This window comes from Frankliniella occidentalis, unplaced genomic scaffold (assembly GCF_000697945.3).
Source record: "Frankliniella occidentalis isolate FOCC.00 unplaced genomic scaffold, Focc_3.1 Scaffold461, whole genome shotgun sequence".
In the NCBI taxonomy this organism is placed as follows: domain Eukaryota; kingdom Metazoa; phylum Arthropoda; class Insecta; order Thysanoptera; family Thripidae; genus Frankliniella; species Frankliniella occidentalis.
Window position 1 is genome coordinate 176,536 of NW_026267579.1, and position 13,478 is coordinate 190,013.

Consider the following 13,478-nt stretch of genomic DNA (forward strand, 5'->3'; position numbering starts at 1 on the left):
TTTTTTAATGAAAATTTCATTGAATTCTCGAAGTTGATCAAAATTGACTAAAAAGAAAAGCCAATCAAAGCACAGCGATCCCCACTAAAAATAACCTTTCATATGTGAACCTTTCAATGGATTTGCAAATGAATCATAGAAACCGTTTTCTGAGTGCGGCCACAGAAGAAAAATGCACACTAGTCGGCTTCATGTTCTGCTACGTCGCTGATACTGACAGGGAATACCCGGACAGACCCGTGGACAGGAATGGCCCAGTGTCCCTACCGTATCTCTCTCGACCCGTAGTCTCAACTGTGACTGGTTCTGTGTTTCTGGGGTCCGAATGAGGAATACCCAATCGGCGAACACCGTAGGGCGCCATAGATTGGGGAACGAACGGCCAGAAATCTTGTGGGACACCCAATGGGAAATCACTGAACCCCATGGGTTTGGGGTGGTTTGGGTGTCTCACGAGATTTGTTTGTCGGGGTGGACGGGAGACTCCAGTCCAACCCCGCGACGCGTCGCGACGGTAACCTTTAGGTCCCACGATTGCAGCGACTACCGGAGCAGTAACGTGGCGCCCAGCGACTCGGACCGCGAGGCGCCCAGCTGGAAGGAGGCGGAGCCGGGGGCGGCGGCGGCGGCCGGCCTCAAGAAGCAGCAGGCCCAGGCCCGCCTCGGGGTGCTGCCCGGGCCGGGGGCGGGGCCGGGGGCAGGGGCGGGCCCGGGGGCGGCGCAGGACTCGGAGAGCGGCGGCTCCCACTCGCCGTCGCCGCGCGCCTCGATGCGCCGCCTCCGCGTGCGCAACCACTCGCTCACCTCGCTGTGCCTCGTCTCGCACCACCCCTTCTTCCAGTACTTCCGCGAGTGCCTGCTCGTCCTCAAGAGGCTCATCGACGCCTGCAACGACGACACCTCGCCCAAGAGGGTGGGGACCTCCAACCGGCAGCAGGCTAGGTAAGATGAGACGAACATCCGGCAAAGAAAACCACAAAATGTTATTTCACCATTCAATTTTTTTCGCAGTAAAAACAATGTATTTTTTGGTGTTTTTTATTTTTTATTTTTAGGAAAAATGGAAATTTGGAGAAACTCCTATAACTTGATGAAAGGCACTCAGATCTTGAGAAAGTCTCCTAAAAAAATGTGGGAATTTCTCTCATTTTTTTGATTCATATCTTTAAAATCTGGGGAGTTTCCCTCAAACTATGGGAGTTCCTCAAAGTTTTCCCATTTTCCTTAAAAAAAGAAAAGGTATCGTGTTCTGGTTTAAATTGCTAATCGCTAATTTACCTCCTCTCCATCTGTGCGCAGGGACACGGTATGGAGCGTGCTCTCGGGCTGCGCGTACGACGGCACCCCTTCCATCGTGCTGCACGACGTGCGCGCCATCGAGACCTGGATCCTGCGGCTGCTGAGCGCGCCCGTGCCCGTGCCGGGGAAGACGCGCCTCGAGCTGGAGATCCTGTCGGCCTCGCTGGCGGCGGCGAGCGCGGCGTGCGGCGCGGCGGCCGGCGTGGCCTGCAGCGTGCTCGCCCTGCCCGACCACACGCGCTTCTCGCTCGTCGACTACCCGCTGCACCTGCCGCTCGAGCTGCTCGGCGTCGACATGTGCCTCAAGGTGCTCACCCTCATCCTGCTGGAGCACAAGGTGAGTGTCCCCTTCATTCTTCTCCCTTTGTTATACCCCGAGCTCGACGGACATGTTACTCACTCGCGTGTTTTGCTTCCAGGTCCTGGTGCAGTCCAAGGACTACAACGCTCTGTCCATGTCTGTGATGGCGTTCGTGGCCATGCTCTACCCTCTGGAGTACATGTTCCCCGTTATCCCCCTGCTGCCTACGTGTATGTGCGGAGCGGAGCAGCTATTGCTGACTCCGACTCCGTTTGTGATAGGTATTCCAACGAGCTTCCTCATGTTGAAGAAGAACTTCAGGTAAATGTCTTTTCTGTACCCCGTTATAAATTTTTCTTTCGAAATTTTGTACAAAATCATAATACCATTCAACCAATGCACACATTCGTTGCAGCCTTCCAGACGATATCTGGTTGGTAGATCTCGATTCAAATAGACTGAATTTCCCTTCGGGGAGTGATGAAGTACCACCGTTACCTGAACCGGAAGGAACAATACTCAAAAACCATCTTAAGCAGGTATTATAATAATAATGATTAAAATTTTAACGTCATACATACATAAGCTTTCACCAACTTGTATAATTGCCATATTTTGCATGTTACTACTTGTTTGTGACTACTTTATTCTACTATCAGCACATGTTTCTTCACAACTTTGCGAAAAGCCACACATAGCAGCCAATTCTGGTTGCGTCGGGTTGCTTCTATTGATGCATGGCCACTATTTCAGAGCCAGACCTTGTTGTGCCCCTTCTTCTATGATCTTTTCCTTCTTTTTCTTCTTCTTGGTGCTCTCTCTATTGACTCTTCTCTTTTCTGCTGCTTCTCCTCCAAAAGGCAATGCAACTGATGGACCAAGCTCAGGTGGGTGCTGAAAGCATGGCACACCGTTTTCCGTAGAATATACTGACGTGTTACACTTGTAGAGACTTTTCGCACTCGTCTAATTACCCGATAAAATGACTCGCTCACGACATTATCTACTGAGTGACGATGTGCTGACGCCACCCTGTCGCCCTCCAGGCACTCAACAGCCTGTCCGTGTCGGGGCCCCCGGCGGCCCCAGTGCACTCGGCGCCGAACCTGTCCGCCTCCACGCCCACCCCCGTGACCACCTCGCCGTCCTCGGCGCTGGGAACGCCGTCCGGCAACCCGGGCAGACGGCCGAGCATGGGGCACTAGTAAGTACTCACCGCAGGCCCCATCCCATCGGTCCCACTGACAAGGGAACCCCGCCAAGTGTAAATTCCCGATTTTCATTCTACTTTGGAAAAGTGTTGGTCTAAATATGTCATCGAAGGACACATCAAAGATTTTTGCTTAAATTCATATTTAGGGGTCATTTATTTGGGTATTTGTTCAAAAAGCTGCTTTTTCAATTATTTTTTATAACTTTTAAGAATGCTTCCTAAGGGGTAACTCGTCAAATTGCGGCCCTATGGGCGAAAATTTCGTCCGTTTTGCTCTATCTGAAGCCGTTTAGGCGCTACCGCCACGTTTACGAGGGGAAATGTACGGGAATCACTGGGGCTTAAGAGCAGCGGTTGTAAAAAGCAGTCCCACAAAAAATATTATAAAACAAAAATTAAAGAGCTTACATTTTTCCACAACTTTTGTTTTATAACATTTTTTGTGGGACTGCTTTTTACAACCGCTGCTCTTAAGCCCCAGTGATTCCCACACATTTCCCCTCGTAAACGTGGCGGTAGCGCCTAAACGGTTTCAGATAGAGCAAAACGGACGAAATTTTCGCCCAAAGGGCCGCAATTTGACGAGTTACCCCTTAGGAAACATTCTTGAAAGTTATAAAAAATAATTGAAAAAGCAGCTTTTTGAACAAATACCCAAAATGACCCCTAAATATGAATTTAAGCAAAAATCTTTGATGTGTCCTTCGATGACATATTTAGACCAACAATTTCCCAAAGTAGAATAAAAATCGGGAATTTACACTTGGCGGGGTTCCCTTGTGAGCACCGTGCTGACGACGCTCTGCCCGCAGCCCCAGCAGCGCCCCCGGCAGCCAGCGCGGCTCCATGCAGCTCATAACGGGCACGGGGATTGCCGCGCCGCAGGCGGCGACCGCTCTCGCCAACATGAACCCCTTCATCTTCGGCAACGACGTGGACTCGGTGGACGTGGCCACGCGCGTCGCCTTTGTAAGTGTGTCGGACAGACTGACTGCTACTACACCCCGACTCCCCGCGCAACGGGCGACTCTAACCGTGTTCGACGTCTCCTCCTCTGCGGCGCAGGTTCGCTTCTTCAACTCGCAGAACCTGCTGGCCAACTTCACCGAGCACACGCGCACGCTGAGGCTGTACCCGCGGCCCGTCGTCGCCTTCCAGATCAACAGCTTCCTCAGGTCGCGGCCGCGCAACTCGGTGTTCTTGGACCGGTTCGCGCGCACGCAGGCCGTCGAGTTCCTGGCCGAGTGGGCGCTCACGCCGTCCAACGTCGCCTTCCTGCGCGTGCACACGGGGGTGGTCGACCCCCAGCAGGTGGGCGACAAGGCCAAGTGGTTCGCCCACACCCTGGAGCCCGTCCACTTCACCGTCTGGGACGAGGGAAGCTCCCTCAGCGGCGCGCTCAAGGCCATGCGGCGCCAGGAGCAGCCCACAGGCAAGTGCAGCGAGGGTGGAGCGCCCGACGGCTAGGCAACCTCGGCTCCGCTGGACGCCCGAGCGCGGCGGGACTGCCTACCCCCCAGGCGTCCACTGGCGGCTCTAACCAAAAACGCCTCGTCCTCGTCGTTTCAGATGAGAGCGGTTCCGACTCGGAGGGCGCGGAGAGCACCAGCTCGTCGTACTCTTCCCTCAGCGACCTGGTGTCGGAGATGGTGTCCTCGGATGTCTCGCCCGGGTACCAGCCGCAACCCATGCCGTTGTCCATGTCAAGCGGACTGGACCCGCACACGGTGTACCACCCGCCCGACGCCCTGCAGTACCCGGGCGCGGGCGAGGAGCACAGCGCGGCCCCGGAGGCGGTGGCGGCCGCCGGCGACGAGGACTCTGGCGGCCCGGACGACGACGATGACGACGAGGACTCGTCCGACAGCGACCTCAGCTCACCCGAACGCCACCGGCCGTCACCAGGGCCGCGGCGGGAGAGCGCCAACGAGGCTGCCAGAAGGGTAGGCACGCCGCAACACCCGGACAGTTCAGCTCAGCCATCCGCCCCCTTTTCATTTTCTTAATCGATGCATGTTTTACATCCAGGAGAGCAGCGATGCAGGCGACGGACCTCAACAGCAGTCCAACAAACCGTCCACGCCCAAAATGTCACGAGTCCCTCGTGCTCCCGTAAGTAACTTACCCCGTCTTTCACCTCAGGTTTTGTTTCTGTGACAGTGTCACTCTTACAACTGCCCTGTGCTCCCCCAGGTGCCCATGAGCCCGAACCCCATCCTGTCTCGGCAGCCCAGCATCGGCAACGTCCTGGCGCGCACGTCCAGCTTCGGCTCGCCGACGGCGGGGCAACACCACACGCCGGGCTCCCCGGGCTCCCCCGGCCAGCCGCAGGTGCAGCGGCAGGGGTCGCAGAGCTCGATCCTAGACCACATCACGTCGCAGGCCAACAAGGTCCTCAGGGAGACGAGGCAGAGCAGCCAGGACGGCATCCTCGCGCAGATGGACAAGGTGATTTAAAAAAAAGTCTTAGTGTAGCTACATTTGGCTTGAACGTTATTATTTTTCCCTTAAAATAATTTGCAAGTAAGGTCTGTCCATAGCATGGAGCTTTTTCGAAGTGATTAGTATCACGAGACGATAGGGCCTATGGATAAGCAGCGGGCCCGGCCGACCACTGTCTTGGCAAATGTGTAGTCTGATTTGTCTCACTTCCGTTCATATTTCCATTTCAATCATATCAATTAGTTGATTAATCATGAATGAAGAGAAGTTGGATGAATCGGGTTACACATTTACCAAGACAGCGGTCACGACCGGGCCTGTGCTCATCTATAATCCCTCGTCTTATGTCAGTGTTAGTAAAGAATGACGTTTTATATCTTCATGGAAACTTGTGTCTTGGGGTTTCGAATGGAAATAATGTTGCAACCTCTATCCCTTTTAAAGTCGTACGCATGGAACCTAAAGGTGGATTCACAAGAAATAGCATGCCATTGTACCGGGTGTATCCAAGCGAACGATGCAGTTCTGCGGCTTTGCCTACTCCCACTCCCCTCGCGCGTTAGGAGTCATGGCTCCTTCAGCCCAAGAGAGCATGCAATCCCGCAACACTGCAGCGTTCGATCTAAGACACCCGGTTCGAAAATGAATCATCACTCTCTCTTTCTCGCTCTGGACTTTCCTCTGTCAGTGACATCTTCACTATTCTTTGGTCTCTTTCTTGACCCGTGTCTTCTCTTTTTTTTCCCCGTTGTTGCATGATGCCAGCTCAAAGAGCAGGCCAAGGAGAAGCTTAGCGATGTTGCCATTGATGATGCCAGTCTGTTTGCACCTCTGGAACAGGTAATAAGGCTTTACGCTTTGTCAGTGTCCTCTGTAGAGGTTCTGTTTTTCTCCTTCGACCCTTAGAGGGCTGCTTTGGCCCTTACCCTCAACCCCCGCGTATTTTCTTCTTTTTTTGCAGCTTACCATCACCACAAAGAAGGCCATGGGCGAGGCGCAGAAGTCGATGGCCGACGTGAGCCGCAACACCCTGGGTGACCTGAGCTACGTGGGCAAGAGCACGCTGGGCGACGTCACCAAAAGCGTGAAGGAGGTGGCGGCCAAGAAGGGGCTGCTGCCGCCGGGCGTGGGGGTGCCGCTGGGTGGGCCGATGGCCGGCCAGCAGGGCCCCGGGCCCCCGGGGAACTCGCTCGTGCACGCGTCCGACCCGCTCGCCGGCCGGTCCGCCAACGCGAGCCAAAACTTCCTCTCCAACATCAACGGCTTCGCGGCGCAGACGACCAGCATGTTCAGCGATCTGTTCGGCAACAAGAGCGGCGGGCGCGGTGGGGGCGCACCCCGGCTGCAGGGCATGGCGGCCATCACCAGCGGCATGGGCATGGGCGGCGGACAGCAGCAGCAGCAACAGCAGCAACAGCAGCAGCAACAGAAGGGCAAGACGCAGCCCTTCGGGCCCTTCCCAACGGGTAAGTTTTGGTAAAGCCATTTAAGGAAAATTTCGAATTTCAAAACGTGACGCACTGACCTTTCTTACTCTGTTCAGGTCGGAAGGGTTTGGTGGAGAACTCCTCGCTCATCCGCCACAGCCCGTCGAGGAAGAGTCAGGACGACATCATGCGGCAGCAAACGTCGGAGAGGTCCTCGAACAACCAGGAGAGCCAGGCCTTCCTCAACGACGTAAGTTTGGTCGAGAGGAGTCGTCTTTATTCGCTCTTGTTTCGTAAGTCTTGCCATGCCGAGCTGACGACGGGCTGCGGTTTCAGGTGGTCACGCAGGTCCTGGAGGGCGAGGGCGTGGGCTGGCTGAAGCTCAACCGCCTCAAGAAACTGATGGAGGACGAGAGCTTCCGCAACCTGGTGCTCAGCAAGCTCAACCGCACGCTGGACAAGAAGATCGGCCCGGAGGACAAGGTCGACGACGTGGTGAGTGTCACCCAGCGATCCCTCTCCTCCCCTCTTCGATGAGCGGAGTGACGCTGACGATCGCCGTCCTTTGCTGCAGTGCGTGAGCCGGCCCGTGTGGAAGGCCATGCTCAAAGTGTTGGGCGCCGTCATCAGCGGGCTGGAGGTGTCGTACTCCAACTACGGCCTGGGCGGGATGGCGTCCGCCTTCCAGGTCCTGGAGATCGCGCACACGCACTACTGGACCAAGGACCTGGAGACGGACGGCCTACTGGGCCTGGACACGACCGCCACCACCACGTCGTCCAGCATGGAGAACCTCAAGTCGCCGGACTCCGAGTATTTCGGGCAGGTGCCGTCACGGAAATCCTCGCAGACTAGCTCCGTGTCCGGTGAGTTCCTCTCGACGCAGTGAGTTGGCCGTCGCTTTCCTGGTCTCATCGTGGTGCTTCCCCCCCACAGAGGCGTGCGCCATGCCACCGGAGGTGCGGCTGATCCACGACCCCGCGGACCAGGTGGAGAGCCCCGCCAGTAAGTCCCCCAGCAAGCAGCCGCCACCCCGGCCGCCCGTCGTCCAACCGCCCCAGCAGCACAAGGGCGCGCCCTCCGCCACCGACATGTTCCGGGACATGCTGAGCCAAAAGAAGCACGCTATCCTCTCCAAGCTGTCATCCATCGACTCTGAGGTGAGTCCGGGCCCCGCGCCGCAGTCGCCCGAGGTTGTCCCCGCTCCTCAGCTCCTGCGTCCTGTTGTCTCCTTCTCCTTGCCCATCCCCGCCCAAACCCTCCCGTCCAGCCTCGTGTGCGGCATTGCTGACCTCCTTGGTGCCGTGCTTGTAGGCGTCGGGCCAGGGCCACGGCCACGACCTGTCCGTGTCCGGGAACGCGTCCGACGCGGGCTCCATCATCACCAACCCCGTGTTCAGCCTGCAGCGCGGCTCGCTACAGGCCTCGTTCCGTAGCACCGTGTCTGACAGTGAAATCGAACAGGGCAACGTAAGTCTACTAATGTCATGTCGCTTCTCTGCACCGAGTGCACCAGGGCTTCTAGCGGCCGCCGTGTAGCATCGCCGGGCAGCATGACTGCGTAGCACTGCTGAGGCTGGGGGTGTATACGGGTGTTGTTTCTCGTGGTCGGGGGTTTTTGCACTTGGGGTCTTATGCTTATGTCATTTCTCTTTTTATCTTTATTATGTCGCTATGTCTTGATGGTGTCGATGCGATGCTGTGTTCTTCGTAGTCTAGGTCGATCTAGTTTATCTAGATGTTGTCTGGAAAACTCATATTTTTGGTGCCGAGGTGTTGGTGTTCCGTGCGCTTCTAACTGCTGCTTCGACAAGAATGGGCTTGCTGGATCTCCTTAGTAGCTATTAGAGACCGTAGACATGACGGAGAGTAAACTTAGACGTAGACGTTTGTGTAGAACTCATTTCACTTTTCACTAATTGCAACGTTTTGGTATTTCCTACAAATAGAGTCATTGCCCTAGGCGCTCTGCGTAACTCTCTGGCGGGATAGACAGGTCAAACTGTATCACTTTTTAGTTCTGAAGTGTGCAGTTTTGCAGTTTAGACTGTAATATTTTAGTTTTGCTGTTACAACTGTCATCTAGTTATAGTCAGATTTGTGGGGTCGTAGTTGATTTATTAGAGGCAATAGGCGGACGATCCAGTAAGCCCAGTCAGTTCCTTTCGGAGCAACTTCTTTCTCTAATCGACTCTTCCTCCTGTAGCCCGCCTGGCTGTGCCTCGTGGACGGGGACGCTTTATTGGTACACGCTTGGGAAGGGCTCGCAGACGACTTTGTGCCTTATTGCTCGTTTCGTACTTGGATTGCAGTTCCCGCGGGTGCGGCAGCAGAAGCCCCGCGCGCCCAGCGTGTGGTCCAGCAAGTCCTCGCTCAGCACGGCCTTCAGGTTCCAGGGCGGCAACCTCATCAACCCCTCCGGGACGCCGAGCCCCGAACACGGCAGGACCTACCTCTACGAAGGTAAGCCGCGCGCGGTCGACCGCTTTCCGCCAGGGGTTGGTCGAGAAATTACTCAGGACTCAATCGTTAAATTACGGGAGCTCGGCGCCTGCGAAACTTGGGGTAGGCCACCCCGCAGTACACGCATGCACGCCAGACAAGAAATTGCCTACCTGCCAGGTGGTATAAGAGCTTGAACTTGGCATTTTCGTAATGGGGGATGGCCGTCATACTTTCTGGGTGATCCCTAATAGTCCACGCACATGAGTGTTTTATAGTCCGGGGTGTTTCTCGCACTCGATTCCTTGCACATTTGGGGCGCTCACAGGGGCGGGCCGCCGGCTTCACACAACAGCGCGGCGGGTTGGCCTACCCAGCGCTTCTCCGGCGTCAGCGTGGCAACGTGGCCCGTGGCCCAAAAGCACAAGCTCGGCCTAAGCCGTGAAAACTATTGAACGTTCATTTGTGCGGGCACCTGAAAGCCGCTATGGGCGAAAGTATCCAAGCGAGAATTTCAATTTGTCTCGCAGGACTGATTGGCAAGGAGAGGTCCTCGCTTTGGGACCACATGCAGTTCTGGGAGGACGCGTTCCTCGACGCCGTGTCCCAGGAGCGGGACATGGTGGGCATGGACCAGGGCCCCGGGGAGATGATGGAGCGCTACAACCAGCTGAGCGAGTCGGAGCGCAAGCGCCTGGAGCACGAGGAGGACCGCCTGCTGTCGCACATGCTCAACAACCTGGTGGCCATCATGGTCATGACGACGGTGGACAAGAACGAGCTCAAGCGCAAGGTCCGGCGCCTCCTGGGCAAGAGCCACATCGGGCTCGTGTACAGCCAGGAGGTCAACAACCTGCTGGACAGGGTGGACACGCTGGTACGCATCCACAGTCGCGCATCAAAATTAAGCTACCTGTACAAAATTTACATTTTCAACAAAAAAAAAACAAAATTCCTTTAGCATGGGAACGACATCGACTTGCGGCCGCTGGGCTCGCGGCGCGCGCACCGCCAGTCGTTCACGGTGCACATGGGCCCGGACGCGACGGGCAACATGATGTTCATGGAGGTGCGCGACGACGGCATCGTGCTGCGCTCCATCATGGGCATCATCGTGGAGCGCTGGTGGTACGAGCGCGTCGTCAACATGACCTACAGCCCCAAGACCAAGGTCCTCTGCGTCTGGACGAGGAACGGCGGCCAGACGCAGCTCCACAAGTACTACACCAAGAAGGTACGTATATGCCCGTTCGTCGGGGAAGGAAAGGGGGTCGATTTAGACGACACGAGGAGTGTTGAGACGTCTGTCATGTTGCAGTGCAAGGAGTTGTACTACTGCATCAAGAGCGCGATGGAGGCAGCCGCGGCGCGCGGCCACGGCGCGGCCTCCGGCGCTGAACTGGGGGGAGAGTTCCCCGTACAAGATATGGCCACCGGGGAGGGGGGCCTCTTACAAGTCTGCATGGAGGGCATCGGGCTCCTCTTTGCTCACAGCAAGGTGCGTACGACCAGCCGTGTTGTCTTCCTCTCTGCCTCGCCGAGCGGCTCGCCGAGCAGGGCCCCTGCAGGGGGCGCGGCGGCGCTGGCGCGGGCCGGGGAAGTCCAACAGCCGCGCCGCCGCGCCTCGTCCGGCGATAGTACTGTGCTTAGCGGGGGGGCCGACCGCGCCGGGTGTCGAAGCATCACGAGCCCGTTATGAATGGCAATATCTTTCGACCTGGGAAATATATACTGGTAATGTTTCCACGGCGCAATGCACGCGTTTGGTCAATGAAGTTAACGGAACAGTATTTTTGATGGGGCACCCGGCGCGGCAAGTCTGAGGCACTTGGCAGCAAAGCGTGCGCCCCAACGTTATTTTAGAGACCAGAAGGTCACGGGGTTGTCGGTTACGTTCTTATATTCGGGTTGCATTTAACTTTGCTTTAAGGGCCTCAGACTCTTAAAAAGACAATTCCTACGTCAATCTGCTGATTTCTTGTAGATTATTTGGAGATTCACGGCCAACGCCTTGGCTTGGCGCTTTAGTAATCAATTTTCGTAATCCATCTTTCTTAATCTTGCACTTCATGCAATAAGCTCAAAGTTGTTAGCTATATCTGGCTCAGGTTCAATCTCTTCAAGGGACGTAAAATTGTCATTACCCACCCATAGGCAGTTCAGCCGATCTGTTAAATAATTAAGAAAAAACATGCATTGAGACCTCTAATCCCCATTTACAATATTACGCGCAGAACATTAATTAGCTGTACTAATCCACCCAGATCAAAAAATAAAGCATTGTAAAGACCAGAGAAAATCAAATTGAAAAAGCTGTCACATATAAACGCGTTTGCACCGGTGTGGCCGGGAGCGACCCTATATGTGACCTTACAGGAGGTCACTCGTGATATTGTGTTCAGGTCCTGTGATCTCCTCCTCGGCTTGACCGTTTTATTTTTATTTTGAATGACCAACCGTACCGACGTTATTGTGGGGGGAGGTCATAATACAGAACACGATGATGGCCCCGGTGCGAACGTGCAGAGACATCCAAGGTCATTGATAACAAAACTTGCAGTCGGACTTTGTACTACAGATCTTCTTTGATGTTTGACCAAATCATATTTTAAGTTAACTGTAGTGGCCAAAACCCGAATAGGTCTCAATGGATGTTTTGGTGATGTGCGTGTAGTGTCTAGAATCATGTATAGAACAAGGACCTCTCAAAATATTCCTTTTTCTCTCACACTCTCTCTCTCTCTCTCTTTAGAATTTCCCTGTGCTTACTCAAATTTGTTTATAAATGTACACTTTGGTAAAATCCACCGATTTAATGAATCTGAGGTGGCTATTTATACCTGTCAGATAGAGAGCAGAGCCCTTTACAAATGCGTAGTCCAACATATATTACAGTTGTGCCACGTATACCAATAAATGAATTCACATACTGTGCCAGCAATATTCAAGATTTACTTCGGTAGCTAATGCTTTCTTTTACTTTTCAAGTATTATTTAATCCCATTTCAAGTTGTCTGTCTTTGACATTTCTGCATGCTATTCTTTGCCCATATCCCTACCCTATCTTGAATTAAGTACAACCTTATTTATTTCCAGTTCAACCCTTTTTGATTCTTTATCCACGTTGTTCTTTAAATTTCATTCTTTTACAGTTTATCTTCACATTAATTTGTATGTTGTTTGTCAGACTTTTTTTTACTTTATCTATAACTCTTGCTTAATCCTAAGTTTAAGTTTGTATTCCGCGTCTGTACATTTCACAGACGTGGATGGCCGGTATCAACATGATTCGATGCTTATCTCCAATTTTCCTTCTTTTGAATTACTACTCTTTCGTTGGAAAGCCTAGGAACTTTTGAGATGGTCCTTGACAAGAAGAAACGCACGTAAACCATAGACAAATATGCATTCCATTTTTAAAAGAGCATAAAATAATGTGTTTTATTTCTTTCTTTTTTTATAATCTTTTGACGCGCGTCGGAACCTTGGTGACGATTCAACAGGACTTTGAGGTACCTGTAACAATGAATCACAATAGACTGTTTCTGTAAATCACTTTGGTTTATCAATATCTATCTATATTTTAGTTAATTTTGCTTATCTAGATGTTGAGTTTTGTAGTTGATCACCTATACTTTGTTTTCTTTTGTTTTGACAATACTGTAGAATTGGTGTCATTCCTATCATACCTTTTTTTTAGTAAACATTCCAGACTTGACTTGGCGGCTCCTTCCCTTCCTAACTCCCTTCCTTTCTTCCTCCCTTCCCTTTCCCCCAGTCCTCTCGCCCCGTAACCCCCACCCCTGGCCGCCTGCGCGCCCGCTGCGAAAACGCGCTATGAGCACGAATGAAAGGCATTCCAAGTATGCAGGGGGAGCCCTACTCCCCCTCCTACTCGCTCCCCACCACCACCACTTTCCCGCCATACTAATCTTCCTGCCCTTCCGCCAAACAACCTCCGAGTCAAGTTCATGTGGGTCAGTGCGGTGTTCGAGCTGAACAGACCATCTCTCAAGTGTCCTAACGCCTCCTTAGCCAGTAGTCTGAACGCTATGCACCCGCTTCCGTTCACTTCTGTTTTTGTTTGTCAAGCTGCATGTTGTGAAGAGTGCGGCATGCTGTGCCAGGCTCGACAGGGTGGGCGCGGCGGGACCTCGGCCCGGCCGCCCTGCTTGTGGGGTCCAGAATATGTGGAATAGACTGTATCCCGGAATTCGATGCAAGTGCGACAAGGCTGTTGGCTGAAGACGGGAATGTGGCAAACAAATAGATTTAAACATTATAGTCACTAGTGTTTGTTTTCCTAAAGACTTTCCTTCCCCGATCTCGCTTCCCACCAATGTACCCCCCCCCC

At 53.7% G+C, this 13,478-nt stretch overlaps 1 protein-coding gene across 1 annotated transcript in view; it reads left to right on the forward strand.

Annotated features, from left to right (window-relative positions):
• LOC113206159 (MAP kinase-activating death domain protein) overlaps nucleotides 1-13,478 on the forward strand; it is a gene marked incomplete in the record, with an annotated part of 33,137 nt that overhangs the window by 3,393 nt on the left and 16,266 nt on the right. The window contains 22 exon segments of the mRNA XM_052274907.1: nucleotides 541-942; nucleotides 1,300-1,636; nucleotides 1,719-1,921; nucleotides 2,016-2,139; nucleotides 2,461-2,487; nucleotides 2,647-2,804; nucleotides 3,626-3,782; nucleotides 3,879-4,245; nucleotides 4,383-4,756; nucleotides 4,842-4,925; nucleotides 5,007-5,261; nucleotides 6,021-6,095; nucleotides 6,217-6,721; nucleotides 6,799-6,932; nucleotides 7,019-7,177; nucleotides 7,257-7,548; nucleotides 7,619-7,842; nucleotides 7,997-8,152; nucleotides 8,995-9,145; nucleotides 9,655-10,001; nucleotides 10,086-10,358; nucleotides 10,443-10,622. Coding sequence (XP_052130867.1) covers nucleotides 541-942; nucleotides 1,300-1,636; nucleotides 1,719-1,921; nucleotides 2,016-2,139; nucleotides 2,461-2,487; nucleotides 2,647-2,804; nucleotides 3,626-3,782; nucleotides 3,879-4,245; nucleotides 4,383-4,756; nucleotides 4,842-4,925; nucleotides 5,007-5,261; nucleotides 6,021-6,095; nucleotides 6,217-6,721; nucleotides 6,799-6,932; nucleotides 7,019-7,177; nucleotides 7,257-7,548; nucleotides 7,619-7,842; nucleotides 7,997-8,152; nucleotides 8,995-9,145; nucleotides 9,655-10,001; nucleotides 10,086-10,358; nucleotides 10,443-10,622 — 4,984 coding nt within the window.